This window comes from Emydura macquarii, unplaced genomic scaffold (genome assembly GCF_026122565.2).
Source record: "Emydura macquarii macquarii isolate MOO-44397 ecotype Brisbane River unplaced genomic scaffold, CSIRO-AGI_Emac_v2 contig_3287, whole genome shotgun sequence".
Taxonomy (NCBI): domain Eukaryota; kingdom Metazoa; phylum Chordata; order Testudines; family Chelidae; genus Emydura; species Emydura macquarii.
In genome coordinates, this window is record NW_027133424.1 from 2,128,039 (window position 1) to 2,154,958 (window position 26,920).

General features: G+C 38.5%; 2 protein-coding genes across 8 annotated transcripts in view; one reads left to right on the forward strand and one right to left on the reverse strand.

Annotated features, from left to right (window-relative positions):
- The window catches only part of RALGPS2 (Ral GEF with PH domain and SH3 binding motif 2), a 304,700-nt gene that overhangs the window by 59,720 nt on the left and 218,060 nt on the right, over nucleotides 1–26,920 (reverse strand). For all 7 annotated transcript variants that reach the window (XM_067532587.1, XM_067532591.1, XM_067532590.1 and 4 more), the window contains 5 exons: nucleotides 21,337–21,474; nucleotides 20,250–20,340; nucleotides 17,660–17,727; nucleotides 15,374–15,509; nucleotides 9,606–9,757 (listed from right to left, as the gene is read on the reverse strand). In XM_067532587.1, coding sequence (XP_067388688.1) covers nucleotides 9,606–9,757; nucleotides 15,374–15,509; nucleotides 17,660–17,727; nucleotides 20,250–20,340; nucleotides 21,337–21,474 — 585 coding nt within the window. The remainder of the gene's footprint in view (nucleotides 1–9,605; nucleotides 9,758–15,373; nucleotides 15,510–17,659; nucleotides 17,728–20,249; nucleotides 20,341–21,336; nucleotides 21,475–26,920) is intronic.
- The window catches only part of ANGPTL1 (angiopoietin like 1), a 32,141-nt gene continuing 30,764 nt past the window's right edge, over nucleotides 25,544–26,920 (forward strand). The window contains exons 1-2 of the mRNA XM_067532450.1: nucleotides 25,544–25,580; nucleotides 25,730–25,906. The gene's annotated coding sequence lies outside the window, so the exon portion shown is untranslated. The remainder of the gene's footprint in view (nucleotides 25,581–25,729; nucleotides 25,907–26,920) is intronic.

Sequence of the window (26,920 nt, forward strand, 5' to 3'; positions counted from 1 at the left end):
CTCTTTCTTGGTCCTGGGACGGAATCCCCTGCAGATCTTGCAGCGGTCTCTCGAATGGGATTCTCCCAAACACTTTAAACAGGTTGTGTGGGAGTCACTCCTGGGCATAGGCTTATGGCAAGCCCCAAATGGCTTGAACCCCGGAGACTGAAGCATGCCTTGGTCCTGAGGAAAGAAAGTGACCACCATAAGTGGGGTCCTACACTACTCTAATTTTACTACATTAATATATCTATATGCACTAACCCTAATATAGTTAAAAACCCAACTATTTACAGACATAGAAAAAGAAGTCCAGTGGGAAAGTACTTGCAGATGCGAGAGAAACCGGATGTTCCAGCAACCTTCCTGGGAGGTAAAAAGGAATTGAAGGGGTGGAGGGTTGGCAGGTCCCTATATACAACGCAATGAGGGCACCAGGGAGCATCAGAGCCAGCCCAACGAATTCCAGTAGGGGAAAAAACCTTCTGGTGCTGGTGCACCTACGCTGGAATCAACACAAGCAAGCAGTCAAAGAAGAACACTGCTTTAAAAGATTTACAAATTCCTGAACAGCATGTGCATTTACATTTTCTATGTATTCCAGCAATTTCTCCTTTTTCAGATAATTTTAATCTGATCTTCTGCTGTAGATTTAACTGCAAGTTTCTGAAAATAAAAACAATCCTTACTAGAATTCTATTGTTGCAAAGGCTGAATGAATTTTTCGGGATTGTGAAAGTAAGGTTTGATTTCAAAAACTGAGAAACTGTCCTATTAGTAGCAAAAAAAAGTAATTTTTGGTTTTGTCTTTTTTTTAAAAGATGTAAATTGTAGTTTATGAGAGAAGCAAGCCGTGGGTCATTGATGGCTGGAATAGTTTGGTGCCTACATCTATACATTTTTTAAAATTTGCTTCCCCTGCTTTTTTTTCCCTTTTCTTTTCTTTCTAAGATATATAACACTGTCTAAAAGGATTGGCCCTTCTTTTTTTCTGTATTAGAAATTCAGGCCTTGTCTATCCTTTATTTTCTAAAACAAATCTATGGGTAACTGGATCATGACACCACAAGGACTAAGGAAGTGAAGCCTGACTAACTGATTAAAAGAGATTTTTAGTCATATGATTTTAATTTGTGTTTGCTTGTTAACATTTGTTTACCTCAAACACCTTAACAAATATGAACAACTTCTTTATGAAAGATTCAATTTTACAACCACTTCAATTAAGGCATGAGAAAGCTCCTACTTTAGTTGTCTAATCCTCCCAAGAGATCTCAAAAAACTCTATCAACAACTGGAAACCCACGTCATTCATTCAATACTTTCTGTAAAATACCACCTTCTTAAATTCTTCTTTTATATGTTATGTACTCAACTCAATATGTTATGTACTCAACATTCAGTCTTTCCAATGACCTCAAATGGATCCTTCTGGCAACATTTTATAACTATCGTCAGCTACTTCAAATTCATCACCTGAATAACCTTTAAATTTCTGTGCATCTATGCAACATACTGTGTTTGATACCAGTCAACATCTCATTACGTTTTTTTTAAACTGCTAATAGCTATTGGGCTGAGAATTTAAATTGGACTTGCACAGGCTTTTTTTTTTTTTTTTTTTTTTTTTTTTTTTAAGGCTTCTATACTTATTTGCTAATTTGTAACGCAGAAAGAAGGCCTGAAAGGATTTTTTTTTGTTTTTTTTTAAATCTTAGAAATATCAGGAATGGCAAGTCTGATGTTCACTGATTTGACTCTCTCAAAGTTGTTTATTGGGAGCTCTAATACCTTAACTGAAAGTCTGAGGGCGTTGAATCTTCAATATAGGCTTTCTATATCTAAATGTTCATCAAAGAAGTTAAATGAATATTAATACAAACAAATATTCAAACAAACCCCAAACAGTTTTAAAAAATATTCAGACTAAAAATTCTTTTCCCCTTTTTGACTCCTGTGATGTCATTGTTTTTCTAGTGCTCCAAACACCATTGACTGTCTCTAGCCTAGAGGGCACTTGAATAATTAATCTAAAAATAAGTGGAAATAGATCCTTTTCTCAGAAAAAACATTCCAGGTCTTCTTTATATATCATGAAAAAAAAAAAAGGACAGGCCCTATTTTTCTTTGCAGATCATCTTCAACTGTTGGGCCAGATCCTAATTTGCTGTAAACTTGCACAATTCTGCTGAAGTTAGGGAACAAGCTAATTTACCCCTGCTGAGGTTCGGGCCTGTTGAGTCTGTTATTAAAATCAGACCCTTTTCCTACAATATTTTAAACAATTTAGAGCTATTTAAATTTTACTTATCTTGCACACTGTTAATACTCAAGGGCATCATTTTACAGAGACTTACATTGGATCAAATTAATAATTTATGTAATTCCATTTACTAATAAATAGCAGCAGTGAATTTGGTCCATCATATTTCATATTCTACTTAAGTTTTGTAAGACAGCTATATCACTAAGTCCTAAGAAGAGAAGGTTACTCACCTGGTGCAGTAACTGAGGTTCTTCGAGATGTGTGTCCCTGTGGGTGCGCCACTCCAGGTGCCTGACATGTTCTCATGAGATCTTCATCAGCAGTGTTCGCTCGGGTCGCGCATACAACGCAACCTGAGTCCCTCTGTTCCTTCTCTACCGCGGAGCAATAATGAAGACATGTTCCAAAGTAGAGGGGAGGAAGGGTATTGGAGCACTCACAGGGGGACACATCTCGAAGAACCTCAGTTACTGCACCAGGTGAGTAACCTTCTCTTCTTCATCGAGTGGTGGCCCTCCCTATGGGTACTTCACTCCAGGTGATTATGGAGCAGTATCCCTCATTTGGCGTAGGGAACTTCAGAGATGTTGTGTAGAGATGATAGCACAGTCAGGCCTGTGGTTGCATCTGACCTGGAATCTTGGTCAATGGCATAATGTTTTGTAAATGTGTGAACGGAAGCCCATGTAGCCACTCTACCTGTCAGGTATGGGAACATTCTTAAAGAAGGCTGTAGATGCTGATATCGCCCCGGTGGAGTGCATTATAATGGAGATTGCACATTTTTCAGAGTGTAACATAAGTGAATGCAATCTTTTACCCATTTGGATAGTCTTTGATTGGATATGGTCGGTCCTTTAGAATGGTCTGCTATGGATACAAAGAGCCCTGATGGTTGTCTGAAGGATTTAGTCCTGTCCAAGTACGTGTGTAGCAAGGTGTTTTGTGCATTCTTATGTGGTTTTGGGTAAAAATCGGGTAAGTGGACTGGCTGGTTGATATGAAACAATGAATTGACCTTTGGCAAAAATTTTGGATGAAGACGTAGTGTGATTTTGTTCTTAAAAAAGATTGTATAAGGCCGGTGCACCATGAGTGCTTCAATTTGTCCTACACGTCATGCAGATGTTATAGCCACGAGAAAGGTAACTTTCATGGACATGTATAGGAGGGAACATGTCGCTAATGGTTCGAACAGGTGTTCGGTTAACGTGAGCAATACTAGAGTTGAGGTCCCATGGAATAACAGGCTCACGGATCTCTGGGTATGTGTTCTTTATGCTGCTAAGAAATCGTTTGACTAATGAGTAAGTAAAGATGGTATCATCTGCTGTTTTCAGATGGAAAGCAGCTATGGCGGCCAAGTGAACTTTGAGAACTGAGTGACAGTCCTGAGTTAAATTTGAGTATATAGTCCAGCATATTCGGGATTGAGGCAGATACAGGTAAAATATGTCTATTTCTACACCATTTGTTGAACCTTTTCCACTTTTGGAGGTAAGTTTTGAGAGTTGTTGACTTTCAGCTGCTCAATAACACATTTCTGACTTGTGTTGAGCATTCTAACTCTTCCACTTGGAACCATGCAGGAACCATGACGTGAGATGGAGCTTGGCAATGTGTTGCTGATGACCTGATGGAGTTGGTCTCTGTGTGTTGGGAGGGCTATTGGTGTGCGAACCGACATCTGAAGCAGGTAAGAATACCATACTTGTCTTGGCCATACAGGAGCTATGGGGATTTCTTGTGCTATGTCCAATTGTATTTTATGTAATAGGTTCGGGATCATTGGTATGGGTGGAAACGCGTACAATAAATCTTTGTTCCAACTGATGAGGAAGGAAGGCATCACCCATGGATCCTGTACCCAGGACCCCTCTGCAACAGAACAGTGGGCATTTCCACTTTTGTTTGGTTGCAAAGAGGTCGATGGTTGGATGGTCCCATTCTTGAAAGAGGTCTTGTAATACTGTCTTGTTTAGTTCCCATTTGCGTTTTTGTGCAAAGTTTCTGCTGAGGGCATCTGCAGTTATGTTTTGGTGCCCTGGGAGATATGAAGTTGAGATACTGATGCCATGATGGATGCACCATCTCTATAATTTCATTGCCTGTCTCCATAGCGAGTATGACCGGGCTCCCCCTGGATGGTTTATATAATACATGCATGCAATGTTGTCCATTATGATTTTTATGGTTTTGTTCTTTATAAGGGGAAAGAAATGCAAGCATGTGTTGTGTGACACCCAAAGTTCTAGCAAATCTATGTGTAGACACATTTCCATCCAAGACCACCTGCCCTGAATAGTGTGGTGCAATGGATGTGCTCCGCATCCGATCAGGGATGCGTCTGTTATGATTATGATTGACGGCGGCTCCTGGTAGAATGGGATGCCAGCCATCATGTCAGAGGGGTAAGTCCACCACAGTAGTGACTCTGACGTGGTTGGGCATTGCTAGCACTTTGAGTAGGCGATGTCTTCGAGGTTTGTACACCGTGGATAGCCATTCTTGTAGGCAGCACATGTGCAGGCATGAGTGCCTTACCGCGTATGTTGTGACCACCATACAGCCCAGCAGTTGGAGACGTCTGGGTCGCGATAGTAAGGCTGTTTCTTATTGAAGTGATTAGATCCCTGACGGTATCTCATCTCCAGTGATGCTTTCGCTGTTGTTGAATTGAGGTATGCACCTATGAATTCCAGCTGCTGTACTGGGACCAATGTGGACTTATCGTGGCTTATCATAAGTCCTAGGACATAGAACAGAGTTGTCACCTGTGTGGCTCCCAACACCTCTATTTGGGTGTTTGCTCTTAATAGACAGACATCTAGATATGGTAATACAACTATTCCTTGCCTTCAGAGGTATGCGGTTACTACAGCTAATATTTTTGAGAAAACTTAGTGCTGTAGATAGACTGAAGAGAAGTATCCTGTACTGATAGTGTCTCTCCCAGGACAAACCTGAGGAACTGTCTGTGTGCTGGATGTATGGTGACATGAAAGTAGGCGTCCTTCAGGTCGAGGGCTGAAAACCAGTCCCCTTGCTCTGGTGCTGGTATGATGGTTGACAGTTTGATCATTTTGAATCTCTGTGCTCTTATGAATTTGTTTAGCCTTCTGAGGTCTAATATGGGTCTCCATTCTCCTGTTTTCTTCTGGGTTAAAAAAATATCGGGAATAAAAACCCTTCCCTACGTGTTGTTGTGGGACCTGTTCCACTGCACCGAGGGATACAAGATGATCTATTTCTTGCTGAAGAAGGAGCTCATGAGTTGGGTCCCCAAAGAGGAAAATACTAGGCCTCTGTATCTTTCTTTGGTTTCATGTTGTATAATTTACGTTTATGCACTTTATTTAATACTTATGACTAAATAAATGAGCTCTATTTCTTCAGTTAAAGTCCTATTTGAATTCTTGTTCTGTCACTCCTTCCCCTCGGTTGAGACAACTCCTCTGCTTCCAGAGACCCACACTCCTAAAGCTAAGGCCTTTCAGGCCACTCTGAGTCCACGAATGGTCTCTATGGTCCCTGGCGTACTGAGACCATGCTTCCCAATTACGCCATTGCTCTGGGTATGGCATGGGTGGGGCAAACCATGGGGGCGGATACCATGATTGTCCTGGGTAGCCACTGTATCTCCTATGACCAGAAGGGAAAGATGTAGGTCTACGAGGTGAGGAGTGCTGAGGGGAGAAGACTCCTTCCTCTATATTGTTATCCTCCCTTCTGGATGATAGTACTGGGGACCTGCAAGGAGATGGATACGTATCTGTGCTGTATAGTGGAGAGTTGTCCTGTTCCTGGTGTTTTCTTTTCGATTTGTGTTTTCTATCCCGTACCGGGCTAGGTGCTGTAGAGTCCGTTGGTGCTGATGTTTGAGGTGGTTCCAATGGGGTGGTTGGTACCGTTACTGACTGTGTGGCTGCTTGTCTCAGTGCTGAAATTATGAGCAGTGCTAAGATCGGGTTCCGCACCATGATGCGAGTCGGTGCCGATGCTGTGGTCGGATCCGCCCTCACAGTGAGAGCTATTTTTGACGCCGTGGCTGTCGGTGCCGATATGCATTCCATCAGTGCCGAATGGGAGGAAGTCTTTACTGTTTTGACCCTCAGCTACATGCTGTTATGCCGCTCCTTCAGTGCCGCTGAAGTTATAGGCGCTGAGGGGGTCTGGGTGACCATTATTTTGGTCGTTCCCGGCCTCTTTTTTGGCAGACTTTTAGACAACGTCTTTCTGATGTGTTTGTCAGACGATAATGGTGACAGTTGATGCCCAGAGTCTGAGGTAGGTCTCAGAGAGTCTCCATCAGAATGAGTTTTAACCTGAGTTCTCAGTCCTTCCTGCCCCTTGCCTTGAGGCTCTTACAGTGGGGACATTTCTGTGTGATGTGTCCCTCACCGAAGCATCTGATACAGTGGGCATGCCCATCAGACGCTGGCATGGCATCTCTGCAACGAAATGCATCTTTTAAAGCCTGGAGAGCCAGGCATGTTAACTATATATTATTACTATCTATACTAAGGGATAAGGGAAGGAAAAAATAATTAAAAAAAAAATTTTTTTTAAAGGGTAGCAACTAACTAAACTAACTGAACTAACTAACTAACTAAACTTATTTTCTATTTTAATTTTTCCTACAGAACAAGCAGTTGAAGGAGACTACTGCGGATCCGTCTCGGACCGTGGACAGTTGAGAAAGAACTGAGGGACTTGGGTCGTGCACATGTGGCTCGAGGTGCCAACAGTGCCGTGAGGCAGGCTGCATATGCACGACCCGAGCAGACACTGCTGATGAAGATCTCCGATCCGGACGTGAGGACGCACCAGGCACCTGGAGTGGAGCACCCACAGAGACATCACTCGATGAACACCTATTCTGGTATCTGCAAATTATTAATCAAAGTGTATTAGTTCCAATGCAGTGTCCTATGAGATAAGGTTACTCACCAACTTCTCAAAGGCCAAGCTACTAAAGTGATTCAGCTCTATCCTATCACAAGGCCACCATGATGGGTTTTAAAATTTATTTTTTAGTTAATTAAATCACAACTAAATTACACATGGTTGCCTACACAAATAAAAGTCTAGGAGTAAGGACTAGTCATGGTTGCCTAACACGAATAAAAGTCTAGAGTAAGGAATACCAACATCAATAAGACAGAAAAAGTCAAGCAGTGGTATACATTTACTGTTAGCAACACTACTGTCAAAATCAGATGGACAATGTGTTATACTGTCCACAAAGAGATAAACCATACACACAACACATTGGACAATGACTGTATACCCTGCACTTGTAGTAACTTGGGCTAAAAATGAATCTTATGTATAGTCAACCCACAGTTACTTCCTAAATTTATGCCCTTACCACAAGCTCAGTTGACTTATATGTAGCTCTATGCAATACCAAACATGAGATCCAGGTTTAGGAGAAATGAAAGTCATTCATTTGCATGTTCAGATGTGACTTTTTTTTTCCTGTTCCTAGACCTCAGATTTGATTTCCCAGAGCAGGTTGCTTGTGATTTAGAAGAATTTCAAACACCTGAACAGTGTCCTACATGGGATCGATCCACACAGCAGTTCTGTGGAGTTCTCTCCTACTGATAGGGTGTCAAAAATAGAAAGCCAATGTATATACTGTACACCTATACAAACACACACTTCATTTATTTTTAAAAAATATCAATCTCATTTGGAATCCAAGCTTTTCATGGGTGTGATTTAATAGAAAAATTCATGAAAATGTTGATACTCTGACATTTTTATTTCAATTTAAACCTGAAAAGATACTGTTCTTACAAAGAGGTGCTTTCTTCAATTAGTTCAGTTGGAGTTAAATATCTTTCTTTGACCCTTTAGCATGACAGCTTCAGCCACTGTAACAACCGCTGGGAGTTATACTTGAGAAACTAAGACAGGAATACATATACAGACATTAAAGATTCTAAAATTTTTACCACTTTCATCCACTCTACTGATGATAAGAAGGATTAGGAGGAGAAAAGTTCAGAGGCATTAGTCTGAAATTAGAAATGGATTTGGGCCAAAAAGAATTTTTGCAAAACTGGATAGAATATAACATACTGCAGTGTTGCTTTGAATTTTAATTGTCCAAATCTATGTTCTTATTGACTGGTTGAACCTTTTGGATTTCACGCCCAAGCATAGACTCCCAGCAGTACACACCTTGGATCTCACCCCTAAAAAAACCTGCAAAAGAAATCAGTGCCCAACCACTATATTATATGTATGAGCGGGTAAGTGAACCAAACAGATAAATATAATAGTGGCATGGGGAAAGGAGCAGAAAGAGGGACAGAGGAAAGTGAAAATCTAAACTTGCCCTTCTCAAAAATGTTCCAGCTTCCTTTTCGGCAGCTGCACAAGTGCAGAGACAATGGAACTTTTATTTTATAAGCTAAATTGAGAATTAAATAGATACAGCCTCATGCTGAGAGATGCTGAAAAACTGCAACTCCTAAAGAAGTCAATGAAGGTCAGCTGAATGTAGCTGTACAGGCACAAAATGCTACTTAAAAGTGTAGCCTGGATCCTGAATGATAGGAGAAGGAAGAAAGTGTCTAAATCAGGCAGGAAATTTTAAAAACAAAAATTGGTATAAAATGGTAACAAATAACTGTCCCCTATTATTTTGAATATATTTATTGCTTTTAATCTTTTTCTATCACCACATATCCTACTAGGAACTATTTCTCACAGTAGAAGGATACAGCTCAAACTCCCTTATTCACCAGGATTGTTTTTCAAAATCTGGAATTCAAAATAACGAGTAATACTCTAAGACACACCATTAACTGACTAGTTTCTCACATAGTTTAATGGGTGAAGCCTCCACTTGAAACGTACATCAATAATTTACTAGTACACACTCAATTTGTGCTTATCCGAAACATCTGAAGATTACCAACTTCTCCAATGAGAAAACTTACTAGATAGATGTTTTGTTTTCTACAATTTAAATCTGTTAATTCAATATCACATTTTAAATAATGATCAGTACCAGAAGGCAAAAAGTTTTAATTTGGCATGATTTGAAAGAAGGATTTACTTGGAAAAAAAAGCCGGGGAAGAAAGTGGTAGAACAATATTTTTGGAAGTATCATTGCATACATTTTAAAACGATCATCTAATAATGATCTGTCAACTGTAGCTCAGGTTATGCCATTTATTCTGAAATTTTTCACACCCCTAACTCCTCCGCACACTCCTATCTACCTTCATTTGAAAATGCTATTAACATTCTATAGTAGTCCGGATGCACACACACCTTTGAGACAACTGTATTAAAACACACTTTTACAAGCACAGCTACATTTTAAAAATTTCTCACCTATTGAAATTCCACTGGAGAGGGTGGAGCTTTCTGCTTGTCCTCTGGATGGGGCATGAGGTTCCATGACACTGTCATCCAATAGGTGCCTTGGTCCTGCATTGGGGAACGTTGCACTTTTAAACTCTGCTGTATTCATTTTGTGTATGAAACTGGAACAAATGAGAATACAAATATTTTTATTACATTTCAACGCTTCAAGGTATTAAAGAATAATATGTAGTTTGCTATGACCCCTTGATAGTTTCATGGGCTCATTGACAAAGCACTAGTGCACTAATGATATAACTCGTGTAGGTTATTAATACCACAACGCTCCTGAGAACAGAGGGAAGACTGTTGCTAGAAATAACATTTATCTGAATGAAAATGAGAGTGCTTTAATTTAATTACAAGAACTTTGAAAATTAACTAGAGACAAAATGAGTTCATGTGACTCTCATACTTGCACAGAAATTTTATGTTTTTATTATAGTTTACAAAGCTCTCACATGAGAGCTGAATTAAAAGATAGGACGTATTTCTTCACACAATGCACAGTCAAACTGCAGAACTCCTTGCCTGAGGACTGGTGAAGGCCAAGACTATAACAGGATTCAAAAAAGAATTAGATAAGTTCATGGAAGATAGGTCCATCGATGGCTAATTAGCCAAATGGGCAGGAATTGCTGTTTGCCAGAAGCTGGGAATGGGTGACAGGATGGATCACTTGATAATTACCTGTTCTGTTCATTCCCTCTGAAGCACCTGGCCACTGTCAGAAGACAAAACACTAAGCTACATGGACCCTTCGTCTGACCCAGTATTGCCATTCTTATGTTTGTAATAACCTCTAGAATTTTGCTCCTTGAGATGACAAGGGAACGGAGGAGACACTGATATAGTTTTAGGGTATATTTTCCAAAGCAAGATAAGGAGGGTTGCTCAGCCATGAACAGATTTCATTATAGCTTAAAAGAAAGTTGACTACTTACCTCTCAGGAAAAAGTAAGTGACATGGGAGATATAAAGCTAGAAGATTTTCTGCTGGGATTTTAAATGTAGCACAATGAAAGAGCAGATAAAAAGCCCATGATTTTCATTGGACTGTCTATTTTTTTTTTTAAATCAATGCTTCATGGAGAAGGAAGAGTGAATACTCTTTCTCCAAGAGAATGATGCAAACAGCCCGAAGGCCAGAGTGTGTCAGTAATGCAACTGGACCATATCTAGCTAAGAGTGGAGCAGAAGGGTGTATAAATCCACAGTGGAAGGTCAATACTCAATAAGTATCTTGGTGGAAACTGCCTCTATTTAAAAAAGTATCAAAATATGTTTTAATTATGGAGACTGACTGGAGGCTATAGTAAAGGATACACTGAGAAACAGAAGTCAAAGCTGAGAAACTTTATGCTGACATGGGACAAGTGTTACTGATTAGTAGGCTGCAGTGCCAGGGAGCTCCTTCACAAACAATAATCAACCACAGATCACCAAAGCATTGGAGAGCGCAAACCAATACCAGGTGATTCTGACAGCTAGAAGAGAGTTACTCATCCTGTGCAGTAACTGAGGTTCTTTGAGATGCGCGTCCCTGTGGGTGCTCCACTTTAGGTGTCGGTGCATCCCAGTGCCATTGATTAGAGATTTTTGCAGCAGTATCTGTCCAGGCCATACGTGCACAGTGAGTGTCTCGCAGCACCATTGGCATCCCAGTGCCATTGCTCGTGCGGCTTAGCCCCCTCAGTTCCTTCTGAAATAGAGGGGAGGGGAGGAGGAGAGTAGTGGAGCACCCTAGAATCCTTCACTGAATTAATCATTCATCCACGTTTTTGGAGAATAACTGGTCAAACCGCAGGTCCTCTACTTGTTTGCAGGTCCCTTGGAATCCCCTGACGATTACAGCCAGGATGTGCGTCGCATGACTATGGCTGTTGACGTTGTTCAGGCTGCCATATCAAAGACATTGAGGGATGCCTGCTGAAACATTCAGATGATTAGTTGGCCCTCGTTCACCAGGGACTTTAGTTGTTTGCGTTTATCCTCTGGTAAGTATTGTATCAGTTCATTGATGTTACCATAGTTGTCGTGATTTTATTTGGCTAGTAGGGCGTTGTAGTTACCCACTCTGAATTGCAAGGTTGCTGATAAGTATACCTTGCGACCAAATAGATTTAGTCTCTTCCTATCCTTATCCTGTGGTGTAGTATTTTGTTGTGTCAGTTTATTTTTCTGGTGTACCACATCGACCGCCAGGGAGTTTGGAGGAGGGTGAGTGAACAAGAACTCCATGCCTTTTGTAGAGACATAGTATTTTCTGTCTGTCCTCTTAAAGATTGGTGGGACCGAGGCAGGCATTTGCCACATGACATCGGTGGGTTGTATCATGCATTGTTGAATGGCAGTGTAATTTTTATATTAGCCGATGTGTGCAGTTTCTGGAGGAGTTTGTGCTGGTTTTCCTCAACCTTCTCTAAAGGTATTTCTTGGCTTATTGCCACAAGTTTGAACAATTCTTGGAATTGCATGAAGTCGCTGGCTGTGGTAGGCAGGTGGCATTATTGCCTCACCGGGAGATCAAGATTAATTATGTGGTGGTGAGGTGTCATGTTCTGCCTCTTCATCTGTCTTCTCCAGGCCTCCTCCTGGATCTTTGATGGTTCTGGCCCTGGTGATGGTGGGTTCACTCTCTCTTCCCTCATGGCAGATGTTGTGGGGTGGCCGAATTGGGCTCTGTATGATGCCCATGGGTCCCATGGTAGCCATTGCATGGGAAATGGCATCTGAGAAAATAATTTCATTTGACACACTCCATCATTTTAGATTTTTAGCGAAAATTTTTTTTTCTCAATTTGGGACAATGATTTGGAGGAGGATACTGATTCCCTTGTGACGAGGATGAATGGTATGGTGAGAATGAACCCTCTTGCATGACCTCTTTGTCATCACTGGGAAATGAGATAACAATAGGAGTGCTGTGGTGCGGAGTCTGTTTGGGTGAACGTGGTGCGGGCAGTGGAGCATCCTCGTGTGCCCATTGCTGTAGTTTTGGTGCTGACGTGATCTTTTTGGTTGTCACGGTGGTTGGTACCATGGACTTGTTCTTTACCTTCTTCGGTGCAGATGCTGGTGATGGTGCAAAAAGCGGTGGCATCAGCATCATGGTTTTTGGAGCCATCTTAGCCAGTGTCGATGGCGCCATGGCAGGCTCCAGTTTTCAACTCTGTGCCGATGACCTCTTGGTACCAGCAGTGCCCAGAGCATTGAATGTGCTCACCTGTGATGTAGTCGGCACAGGGGGGCAAAGACCTGGCCAAAGACTGCTTTTGTTTTGGCGTGTCTCTGTCAGGCGAAGTGTCGGTGCTCTTTTCTTCACTTTTGTGGAGGGTTGAGCCTTATCCTTGTCTCTTTTCCCAGTAACAGGGTCCAAGGTGGGATTGAGGGATCTCTCCATTAGGATAAGTTTCAAGCAGAGATCTCTATCTCACTGGACCCTCACCTTAAGGTTTGTGCTATGAATGCACTTGGCTGAAATATTTCCCCCTCCGACATACCTGACACATAAAGAGTGTCCATCGAAGACAGAGTTCACGTCTCTACAGGAGTCGCATCTTTTGAATCCTGGTGATCCAGGCATTTTAGATTTTTAGCGAAAAAAAAAAATTTTTAAACTAGATCTATGTCTTATCTTAAACTAACTTATCTATGACTAAACCGATGGATAAACTCTCTCTAAATCTAACTATTTGTTCTCCGTCAAGGAGAGTGCTGCGGAGCTCCACCTCAGGCCAGGGACAGTTGAGAAGGAACTGATGGGGTTGGGCCACCTGAACGAGACACTCACTGTGTATGCGTGGCCCAGACAGGCACTGCTGCAAAAATCTCCAATGAACGGTGCTGCAAAAATCTCCAATGAACACTGATACCTAAAGTGCAGCACCTACAGAGACAGCACTCGAATAAGAAAATCCGAGCTCCTGCCAGCTCTTGTCACAGATGCAAGAGCCAGTATATAGGAATCCATTGAGACTGGTATTGTCACTGTAGGTTAAATTCCTTACCTGTATAAAGATTGTTCTCTAAAAGTAACATTTTACACAGATCATATTTTAAGTTCATGTAGAATTTAGAATTGCCAAAGAATACAGAAAATTACAGGTCCTGTCCCATACAATGCTACACAGAAGTCTTGAACTATGATGGGCACATGAGCACACAGTAGCTAGCTTCTCATTATAAGCCTCTGTTAGAACTACTGCCATAAATCTCAGAAGCTAACAGGACAAATCTCAGCTCTTCAAGAACTATGAATATATAAAAGGGTGTTTAAAGAAAAAGCGATATTAGCATTTTATCTTTTCTCTGTAGAAGTAGTTCTGAAACCAGTCAAACATTTGGGATAAATTCCAGTGCAGTGCACAGAGATTTGGCACTGTGACTCAAGCTGCCATTAATGGGAGTCTTGGAAATACAGTCCTGTGTACCAATATTTGGTAAAGTGTGTATATAACAAATCCTTTGTGGTTCCTTTAGAGCTTTGTTAGGACAGAACAAATCTGAGAATGGCTTTAACACAGCTTTTAATTGATAGTTCCACTAAAGCATGTTTGTCTTAGATTTTCATACAATGGTTATTACCATGGTATTTAGACGCTGAATAAATTAAGACGCACGGAAGTCCAAAACAAAAGGAGCTTTTCTCTCTCCATTTTTTTGGGATATAGGGGGTTTCATTGGGTGTACAGGATGTTTTTCTTTTTTAAAAAGCAATTGTAGGGGTTAAATTTCATGTGAGCAAGTTTACAGAAAGATAAATAATTCAATATGTCTCTCAAATATAAGTGGAGATAATGAGTTCATCTCAAAACAATAAAAGCTGGATGCAGTTTGTTATGGCCTCAATTCCTTTCAGGTGTAATTTATGGAAGTCATAAGGGAAAGGAGAGAATATTAATTAGGATAACGGATTAAAAAGGGACTGACACCACTTACTTAAAAAAACTATTAAAAATCTATTATTTGAAGTACCATACTTCATGAACTACCTTGTGAGACAGAACTATTTTAGCTTCACATAGAGAAAGGTGCTCTGGTTCTGAGTGAACATATTGTGCTTGGCAGATTTAGAATCTCATGGGATCTGCTCTTGCAAATTCAAAAAGTAAAAGAAATCCAAAGTGCTGCAATTTACAAGGCGCAATACATGTAAGCTCTTAAATCACACAAGTATTAGGACCTTTTTCTCTTTTACTTAAAAAGCAATTTTATGTTAAGTGTGCAATGAGGAAATCCAGGTCAGATACTCTAACTGAAGAAGATCTGGTTCACTGCTTCCTGAGTAAGGCTCACAGATAGAAGGTGAGATGTAAGGAACTCAACATTTTTACGAAGGTACTCCATTTCTCAGCAATTTAAATTGCAAACAGTAAGGCCAGACACAGATCATTTTCAAATCTTTCCCTGAGCTTGACTGATGGCCTCTTTTCTCTTTCAAGAATTACATTATTAGTCTGTAGTAAAATAATTGTTAGACATCAGAATTTTCTAACAGTTCAGTACATTTTCAGACAAAAGCAGAAAGATATAATGCAAGTTGAAAAAAACTGATTAACGAATGGACAAACTCTGTTTCTTGCATAAATTCCTTCTGGAAAATGAGCTGTGTTTTGTGGTCCTTATATAGGAAGATAGCTAATTAAATACTTCACTTTTTAAAGCAAAAGCTTTTTTGTCAAAAGACAGTCCAATATGTAAATGCTGAAACTCTTAAAAGTAAATAAAATGCTGACTTGTATCCCAAGCTGTGACATTTCCTATGGCCATGTGGTATCAGGTTCCTAGGTGATGGGGGGGTGGGTGGTAGCAATGCTCCTTCAGCTGCAACGTTTTTACGTGCACTTTGTGGAGATGCTCCAACTTCAGAGCCTGTGAACAAAGGAAAAATAGGAAATTCCAACTGAGTATGAGAAATATCAATATGACTACTTCAGATGCTATTAATAACCCCTACAAAGATACACAGGGTTGATACCTTTCTAAAAACTGTGTAAGATTCTCACTGAAAATGTCTATTGTATTTTATTGAAAATAAATATAAAATACTGCAGGATCTTGCTAAAGTACAAAATTGAGATTCAGTTTAAGGGGAGCCAATAATTATTGTTAAAAAAGCAATAAGAATATAAACATTTGAGTCTTTTTAAAAGTAACTGTTATACTATACATTCCCGTTAGACACATAACTTCTTTTGGCGTATTCTAACACAAAGGAAGTATCTAAAAGGAATAAGGAAAGGTTTCTTCTGATCTTGACCTTTTTATCTTTATAACACAATATTACATTAAGTAGTTCTTCCTCCTTACATCTTTGTGAAATAAAAGGGCTTATTCTCCACATCACAGAGAGCAAACAAATTTTATTAGTCTATGTAATTTTAAAATAATACTATTTATTCTGATTAAAATAATAAAACATGCTAAAACACGTGTAGGATTACAAAGAGGAAGCAAAACAGAGCTAGGTCAAGTCCATTGCAAATGGAGGGGCTGGCTGGGAAGGAATCTATGGATATGTCTACACTACAGTTTAAAACCTGCATCTGGCCCATGCCAGCTGACTTGGGCTCGTGGGGTTTAAGCTGCGGGGCTGTTTAATTGAGGTTTAGACATTCAGGGGCCCTAGAGCCTAGGCTGCAGCCTAAGCCCGAACATCTACACCGCAGTTAAACATCCTCTTAGCTCGAGCTCCCTGAGCCCAAGTCAGCTGGCACAAGCCAGCTGCAGATTTTTAATAACAGTGTAGACATACCGTGTAGCACATTTACATATCTTTTGTTCTGTAGATAGTTGTTGCAAAGCCACAAATAAAACAGGAGAAGGGGATTCATCTTTAGCTTAACAGGTAGCCTTATTGGTTTTGGAAGCAATAGCTCCCAATATGATTTCTTGATACATAAGACTCCTCACAAAATATTAACTTTGCTATTTCATTGCACAAAAATCAGGAAATTCAGATTCTAGATTCCAACAACCACCTTAACTTTGCCCCTTTGCTTGTATTTGATACATGTATCAACTGGAGTCTGCCAGGGGTCAATCCTGGGTCCAAAACCATTTCATAATTTTCATTCATTATTTAGATAATAGAGTGGAGAGTATCCTTATAAAATTTTTGAATGAAACCAAGCTGGGAGGGACTGCAAGAACTTCAAAATGACCTTGACAAATTGGGTCTGAAATAAACATGAATAAATTGAATAAAGAGCAACGTACTACACTTCAAAAGAAAAAACAAATGCACAACTACAAAATTGGCTATAATTGGTTAGGCAGTAGTACTGCTGAAAAGGATCTAGGGGTATAGGGGACCATAAATTAAATACAACTCAACAATGTGATGCAGTTGCAAAAAAACTAATATTGTTCTGGGGTGTATTAAAAGGAGTGTTGTATGTAAGACGTGGTAGATAAATGTCCCACTCTACTTGGCACTGGTGAGGCCTCAGCTGGGGGCTGTTGAAGGAGGTTGTGGAATCCCCGTCATTGGAGATGTTGAGGACATGTTAGGCAAACACCTGTCAGACACAGTCTAGGTACACTCGGTCCTCCTCAGCATAGTGGGCTGGATTAGATGATTTCTCAAGCTTTCTTTCTAGGATTCTAAGATTTCATGTCCCATAGCATTTTCTCTTACTGCATACCCTCAAGTTAAATTTTAATAATCATCTTTCTGTAAAAGTGTGTAATGCTGAAAAGGTTTAAAAGTAAACTAAGTGTGCATTATTTCAGAGAGTAAATTGGCTCATAAACCCTAACCTCTGGTTACACCAGTTACTTACATAGCCTGAATCTTTTGCTAGTTAACCAGATGACTTCTTTAATAGTATTTCTTTTATATTATATTAGGAGCAGCTCCTTAAAATATTAAAAATATTTAAAGAAATAATTGTTCTTTCAGTCTAAAAGTAGATTTTTACAGAATAAAATTATAATTTTTTATGACCAGTAGGTTTTATAAATCTTTTCTCTCAATTTACTTTTAGGAAAATAATTTTTGTACTAGTAACTCAATTTACCTGCTAAATCTTCTCTGGAAACAGCAGAACGTGGGGTACTGGTTCCTGGCTCTATCTTTAATGAAAGCCTGCATTAAAAAGGGAACAGAAGTTAAAGTATTTTAATGTAAAGCTTTGAAAGCTAAAGTATTTTTTGGCTTATGTTGCAAGAATTTTTGCTACCACAAGTATAGGAGAGGCTATGCACACATACCAGAAATGTCAGCTATGCATATCACTCACATAAGAATCAGAAGGGGGCAACAACCAACCCACCTTTTTTCCTTTTATATAATCCAATATATATATATATTGTACTCTATGTTCTGCAAATAAAAAGGCATGTGCAGGAGTGACAACAGGCAAAGACATTTGCTATCCTCTGTTTTGATTTGTTCTGAAACCCTGTGAGGTTTAACCAATAAGAATGGTCACAGTGAGTGAGATCCATGGTCCATCTAGCCCAATATCCGATCCTCTGACAGTGGCCAGTGCCAGATGCTTGAGGGAGTTAACAAAACAGGGCAATTTATTAAGTGATCCATCCCGTCACTCAGTCCTAGCTTCTAGCAGTCAGAGGTAGAAATCCCAGAGCATGGGGTTGCTTCCCTGACCATCTTGGTTAATAGTCATTGATAGACCTATATATCTTCCATGAACTTATCACATTTTTTTAACTAGTTATATTTTTGGCCCTCACAACATTCCTTGGCAATGAGAGCCAAAGATCAACTGTGTGTTGTGTGAAGAAGTACTTCCACATGTTTGTTTTAAACCTGCTGCCTATTAATTTCACAGTGTGACCTATGGGTTCATGTGTCATGTGAAGGGGTAAACACCACCAGTGAAATGTGCTCTACTATTTTAAAAACAAATAAAATATCCTCCTGTAGATTTTTGGTACAATATATAATCATCTTGGCTAGGTTATTAATTCAAGCTATTAACTTTTCCATGTTGTCTTCAATACTATTTGAAAGCTGCAAACTGCCTTTTTTTTTTTTTAAGTTAAACTTCACCTACTTCTGTACAATGAGCTTACTAAACATTTTAATAAATTAACAATTTTTAAATTAACAGGAATTTAGGAAGAACTTTTTAGAAAAAAAATTTAAAGGTTGTTTATTAGCCACAGGAATAGTTTATACAACATTGCTAACATTTTAAAATTAGCAGTTCTGTACAGCTTCATGACAAAGGAAACTGTTTAAGTACTTTTTCTTCTGAGACTTATTTTTAAGTAACTATCTTAATTGTAGGGAATTACCATTGTGACCCTTCACCTCTTGTCAGAGAAAAGGAGCAGTTTTCCTTTGAAGGGAAAGACAATGCTACAAGACTTAAGTATCAGTTAGTTCTCTCAAAATAGTATGGCTATCTCTTTTGACCTTGGAGAGACTAAGGTTATCTCCTCCACAGTTTTCTGAGTCCACAAAGGCATATGCACTGCTAAAATAATATTCCTCATTCAGTTAAACCATGTTACTCCATTCCACTGACCTCCCCAGTCCATAAGATTAACATAGGAATTGCTACTTTGGATCAATTCACTACATCTTCTAGTTCAATATCTAACATCTGACTGTGGCCAATGCCACAGGAAGGTGCAAGAATCTTTAATGAACAATTATGCAATAATTTCTTCATGTGGAATTTTCCTTTTAGTTATCACCAATGGTTGGCTTATGCCCTGATGCATGAGGATTTATATCCCTGATAATTTTTCAACTCTCTCAGAAACCTGTGGATGTTCTAAATACTCAAATACATGTAGTTCTTTTTGGAATCCTGTTGAGGTCTAGGAATCAATTCTATCTTGTGGCAAATGAGCTACACATGTTAATTAAGTGTTGTGTAAATGTCATTTCCTTTTATCAAGTGTAAATGAATTCTTTCCATTCTATCGGATGCCCCTGAGTTCTTATATGAGAAAGCATAAGTAGGAGTGCCCAGTTTACCTTCTCTGTACCATTCATTTTCTTCATCATATTACCTTTTATCTCCTCTCCAAACAGTTCCATCTTTCCACTCTCGCCTCATAGGCAAGTTTTTCCATGCCTCTTATTTTCATTGTCTGCCTCTGTACCCCTTCTATTATGCTTAAGGGGTTTGCCAAATTAAAAACCATATTCCATGTTGCAATTTTAATGCTTTCTATTGTTACAAGCAACATCTAAAATTCTGAAACAGAGTAGTGAAAAAACATCTCTACTCTGATCAGTTTGTTTACTTTCTGCATTCAACAGCACTCACAGTTTTACAGCAGAGCAAAGATACTATACTGTACTTTTTCCTACTTTAATATTTAATTTTCTTAAATAATATCCATCTCTCAAACAGTAACAGAAAATAAAATGGTTAAAGCAGGAATTTAAGTCACAACTACTATTACTTATTTTCTAACTAGTTTCTTCTTAGTCACTTTATACTAAAGCAAAAGAATTATAGAAGTAAGAGAGTGGCAGCCTTGAGGTTGGATTCATTTACCTAAAGGAAAGCAGGCTCTCTCACCTGCTCAATATTGTATTCAAGGTTTGTATTATATAAAACTCACTTTTTAAAAAGAAAAAAAATAAAGGTTACCTTGTCAGTTGTACAATTTCATACTTACTTGTAATTGTCATCTTCCACAAACTTTTGTAGCTCTTCTATATACTGAACTGAGTTCAAGTATTTTTGGACATGAGGCAAAAGAGGAATATCTAGAGAAGAGGCAATGCATCAGTTATCACTGTCATTCATTTTTAGACAAAGGTACATTCTTGAAAATATCTGTATACAAATAGGTATTTCTCTTGCTGTCTTTATGTGGAGCCATAAAATACGATGCCTCAACCACTGTTTTGTTTTTTGTTCCCCTCACCCTAAACCATGGACTGGGCTGACCTCCCTTGCACCCAAGGAAGGCAAGATGTGAATCTCTTCAGAGTATGTCAGCTATCATATCGAGTTAGCCACAGGGGCTCACTTGTCCAGGAGGAAGACAGAGCACCAAATTGGGAATTTTGAAGATCTATGAATAAGAGCTCTCCCCCTCACAGCCCATTTCTTTTTATGTTGATCCTGCAGTGAAGTCAGAATTCTGTGCTAATGACATCACATTCAGTTGCCAAGAAAATGATTATGTTGTCATAGATCCAGTCTTATTACTTCACTGAAGGTTTCAGATGGAGGGGAAAATGGCTTGTGAGAGAGACCACCTTCGCTAACAGATACATTTAAAAAAATTTTTTGCTCTTGATAATTATAGAAGTGTCTAAAAACAAATAAAGACAAGTCTAAACAGCACATATTTTAATGTCTCCAGTGCAGGAAGCACATCTGCAACTTTTAGACAATATCATTAGTAGTAAAAGGAGGAAAAGGGTGAAAAGAACAAAAATTCAGTGTATTATTGTGAGAATAATAAAACTGTTACTAAGTAGAATATGTTTCACATTTCATTAGGTATCAAATGTTTTGAAAATACAGAAGTATTTAGTAGAGGGTGTGTAAGTCTCATTCTGTCTTTGCCTGCTGACAGGAGAGGATAACCCAACAATTCCAGAATTTGATTTTACTAGGATTTATGGATTTAGATAGGAACAGTACATTAATGTATTAAGACTTATTAAATAACAGTGTGGTAGAAGATGAATATTTTTACTTAATCAGTTGCTCTCAGTAATACTGGAAAAGAAATAAACAAGCTTTCTTACCATATTCACAGGACTGCTGAAAATCTGAGATTATTCTAAGTATGTTGTTCATTAAATTTGATCTCTGTTCGCTTTCCAGAATGCTCCCTGTAGATGGGTACGCGGAGTCAATATACGTCAAGTCCGAGAGATAAATACCTGAATAAATAAGACTAGAATGAGAATTTCCTTTATTTAATGTTTAAAATTTTAAAGAAAAACCAATTAATTGGATTTGAATGTACTTCTGCTTATACTTACTAATGTGTATAAGGCTCTACTGTGGCATTTAATCTTTGGCTTGCTCTGGGAGCAACAGAGAAAAAAGCCTTGCCCTGGTAAGAGCTTTGCATGGGTTTGTGCCTCAAGGAGGCGCAAATAATATTGCCTGGAGCTCCTAGGAACGTGCCACCCCTTGAAGATTTCAGTATGTACTCCCCTTCATCACTTGTCCAATGGTTTTGCCTCACCCCTTTTTTAGACCTATTTGCAGAGAACAGCTCCAGCAGCAGTACTAGCCGAGTGAAATGTTTGTGGTTTTTGAGTGTAAGGACTTTCATTCTCTCCACAAGGGCCAGGCATAATTGAAGGTTGGAAACTTTCCTTGTGTATTATACATGGACCAGGCACAATCTGACCTTTATTCTTTGACAGTGGAAGGATATTAATATTTCAGAATCTGCAAAGTAAGTATCAAACTATGGGCAACAATGTCAGGTCTTTTTTTCTAAGCTTCTGTCATCCCAACAATTAATCATCATTCACTTAACAAGCCTATTGTGGTATTAAACCCAGAATGTTCAAAAATACAAACTGTGTTAATCATTTTCAATGTGATAAAAAACTTATGCCTTATTAAATTGTAACTGTGGAGTGTGACTAACCATTGGAGCACTTTACGAAGGGTTGTGGTGGATTTTCCATCACCTGCAATTATTAAACCAACACTGGTTGATTTTCTAAAAGATATACTCTAGTTCAAACAGCAATTATTTGTGGGAAGTTCTATGCCTGTGTTATACAGTTATCAGACTATATTATGACTTTCTGGCCTTAGGATCTATGAATTTTTCATTCCTCCAACTCAGCAGTGTTGAAACAGACCAACAGAAGAATCTCCCTTTCTACACCAGCAAAAAGAATGCAAATGAAGAAAAACTTCTCAAATTGCAGCAACAGGGGAAAGTGATCTAGGCAAAAAGTATACTCAAATTGAAATCTGGTTAGGATATTTGGATTAGCACCATCTCCCCCACACTTTGTACAAGCTCTATAGGATCTTTAATGATTATGAGTGTTTAGTGCCTTAATTTGAAGTCTCATCTTTAAAACTTCTATCATCTTCCTTCACCACTGGCAACTTCACTATTCTCTGTCCCAAAGGTTCACAACTTTGGAGTTAAAGCAAGCAGGATTTAACAGCAGCATTAATGTGTGGAAAGAAGTAGTGGAGGAAAAAAAAACAAAAAACAAAACACCAAAGTCCATGTATTCCTCTCTACTCTCACTTCCAAAAGCCTTGTCCTAGCCCTGACCATTTCTTGCTGCAACTAATGCAACACTTCTTCTCATCAACATGACTCTTGTGTCACCTTCCTTTTAATCCCCTTGCATGTTGGAGGGGGACCCTCACCATCTACAAATAAGGTGGCTGAAGAATGGACTGCAAGGACTGGAAAGAAGGCTACTGAATCACAAGGTTGGCTGAGTTATCAATGCAAAGCCTTGTGCTCTGTGTGAGGATGGGTGAATTTAATTCTAAATATATACATACATGCCCTAATATAGCCACACAATTTTAAAATCATTTCACTACTAGCCTATTTGTTATACAAGAGTTCAAAAGTGCTGAAAAGATGGAACCTGGAGTTTCTCTCTATCAGGGATAGATGTAATAGCAGACATCTGTCTATGGTAAGGGCATGATGGTAATCCTTGGGATTTATCCCCTTAACATTTTGCCTTTTTAAAATTCCTGATTTAACAGCACGTGGCTACATAACTATCCCTAATGCCTTTTTCCATTAAAAATCAGTAATCAAAACTGTACACAACTATGGGAGAAAGGAAAGTCTTTATTTCTAATAAGCAGGAGGACATTTCTCCCAAATTACCTTTCTTTGGATTCTGTAACAGAAAATGCTTATGTTTCAACTGCTCTTCTCCCACACTGGTTGCACTGATCTTGTCTCTTGGTTTGAGCTTTAATATCTTCTACTACCACTTCTATATCTACTGCTGTTTCAGCGTATGGTAAGAGCTTCCCATGGTCTGCACATTTCTCTCTCTCTCTCTCCCCCTCACCGCCCTCTACCCCACAGGAGATATCATCATAAGCAAATTTGACTGTTTTGCCTATATTCTGCCTGCTAATCCTTCTTCACTGTGACTATGCTAATGATGTAAACTTCTGAGCAGCTTGATGCTGCTACCACTTAAAAACAACCTGTTAGAGAAATAAATTCACCCACAATACAACATTCTGAAGTTCAGGAAAGGCAACATTCAGTCCTGTACCAGTTAAAGGCTCAATATCACATGACCCTGCAGGGTGAGAAAAACTTTATAAATTACCTTTGGAATAGGGAAAGCTCCGTTTTCTAATAAGACAATACTTATTTCAAGCCCTGGAAGCTCTCAATGTATCCAAGCTGGAATTCAACACTTTGTGCAAAAAATTGCTATTTTAAGTAATACTTAGGGGGCTTCTAAAATTAGTTATATTTTTCCTCTCTCAGATCTGTATAATTAGGATGGAGTAACCAAAAAAAATTTGGCTTTACAAGTGGAAAAACATCAAAAAACACCTGTCTGGAGCAGTGATTGTATTTGTACAGCACCTAACACAGTGGAGCTCTCAATCCTGAGTGGGGCCTCTGGGCATCACTCCAATAAGATACAAACACAGTCTGCATGCACACAGAAGGAAGTGAAAATTTTTCAGGCTGAAAGGTGACAAAAAAGTTAATAGGATATTAAATAGGATGTGATATAGAGTTTAATTTTATTTTCATCTAATTTTTAACTCAGGATTTTTTAGTCTGATAATATTAAAATATTAATTTATTAAAAAGATCATTAATAACCGTCACAAATTAATATTTATATTATGATAGTACCTAAAGGCTTTAACCATGTTAGGCCCATTTGTGCTAGGCAGTGTCCAACATAGTTAATGAAAGTCCCTGCCCTGAACAGCTTACAATCTAAAATAGAAAGAAGGATAAATAATGTTTACTGGCTGAAACAATAGACATTCACTAGGAACAAAAGTGTAGTATTGGTTGTGAGTTTATGGATTAGTGAACAAAATTATTTTTGGAGGGAGATATCTGAACAATTATTTCTTGCTTAAGTTTAAGTGACAGCGTTTGTATCTTTAGCACAATTAAGAGAACCTTTCCAGAGAGCTCCTCTGCAAAATACAAGATCCTCGGACCTATTTATCAAATCTAAAACAATTTTAAAAGAAAAAACAAAACCAAATGAACCATAAAATTTAATTTGTGTCATTTCTGAAGAAATTGAAAACTATACTAAACAAAAACCAAAACTGAATTGACTCCTGCACAAAAACTGTTAAATGACAGAATTCGAAGCTGAAGATGGTATCCTTTGTTTCTTAAAATAATGTAATCCATATGTGGTTTCTTTTACTTTTAATACTAATCAGATGGTATAAAATATTCTAATACCCACCCAATACCATCAAACACAGCTTTAACATTTTCCACATGTATCAGATTCTTTATGAGTGCAACAACAGCTAAAACTGTTTCTCATTAAGTGAACTTCAAGAATTAAATGTGACATTCTGTTCAACACTCTTCTGTACTATAAATGGTTCATTTTTCCTGTTGTACCCAGTCAGTCTGCCTATTTTATTTCCAGAAACGCAAACTGAGTTCATCAGCCTGAAAGAATCTTTCTTCTAAATGAAGCCCAGTACTGTAACAACTTGAAAGGCATCTTTAGGCTGTGCAATAAAATGTTAGTTTTGTAATTGCCTGCTGAATTCTTGCACAGTCTGTTTCCATATAGTGCCCTCCCACTAACCAGCAAACAATCTTTCCTTGTCCATAGCTTTTCAGTCTCCCCTGCCCTTTCGTAAAGACTATGATAGGAAATCCTAAGGAGTTTTGTTTGCTCTTCAGTGAGTTCACAGTGACATCAGAGGTGGGCTGAACGTTTAAGTCTAGTGTGTGTTTAAGAAAAGGAAAACTGTCCAAATGTGCTGTATATGGAATCTGGGTCATCTGTAGCTGGTTAGTGCATTTCTGCATTTGACAGTAAGACACAGCAGCTTCAAAACACACTACTATCCCTTTTTCTGGAATAGAATACACTGGAACTTCAGTTACAGTTTTTTAAATGATTTAGTTAGCTTGGTTTTTTTATTCTATTAAATCTGCAGGAAGACAACCAATTCCTTAATAACACAGCTTGGATCTAACAGGGCAAGACAAAAAAGTTTTCACTAAAACTACAGATTAACAAACAACTACACTGGTAACACAAAAGAAAAAACAAGCTGACGTCTGGATTTTCAATCTACTGTAGAAGCAAAAAGCAGCAGCAATATTTGTTTTCGGTAAGTTTTCTATTTAATCTTAACTGCAAATCCGAAAGTGAATTATTTGCAAGCAAGTCTGCATGTGGATGTTGTACATAAATTGAATTCTGCATGAGATTGATACATTTATCTATATAATGCCATTCTAAGAGTTATTTGACAACTTTCAAACATTAAACTCATTTCTGTAGCATCTGATAATAATCATAAAAACCTACCACACTGGAACAGTTTAACATAGGGGAAAATCATGACAGCATAAACCAATTCATTTGTTTGAGTTGTTTTGAAATACTTTCTAGTCAAATTTTTATTCTACTGTATCTTTAAATTTTATTTTAGGTTAACTTAATGACAGTGCACAAATATGGTTACAGAAAATCATCAGATAGCATAAAGCAAATTATTTAGTGTATGCGGCTTGTATATCTTGAACATAATGGGTAACACCCTGTCCAATTAAAGTAACTGGCAAAGTTCCCTTTAGTGGAGCCAGGATTTCATCCAACTTCACAGAGCATACTGGTAGCTAGCATTACTAGAGCTAGAAAATGGATATATAAGTAAAACCACTTTAAAAGAAAACAGACCAGCAGAGTCAGCAACTCAAACAGCTACTAGTACGCATCATTCCAACTAATATGTTTTATTTGGGGGATTTCTAAGACTACTATTTGAATTTTCTGTATTCACAAACAGTTATAATTCTTATTTGTACAACTGGAATATTAGTCATATATGGGTTCAAAACAACATTAAACCTGTAATTTGACAAACAAGTTGTTCAAATCCAAATTCTTGTAACGAAGTACTCATCTTTTCCTTTCCTTTAGCAGCTTTAACTATGTGTAATAAAGGATAGCCGAACATACACTTGGCAAGTGGTGTGTACCCAATACATCCACAAAACTACAGGACTAAAATTCAAGAGAATGATAATTAATTACTGAATGACTGCTTTAAGTGGTTAAAGTGAAAGCCTTTGAAATGTTTCATAAATAATATTGTGAATCCTAGCTTACAATTGCATTT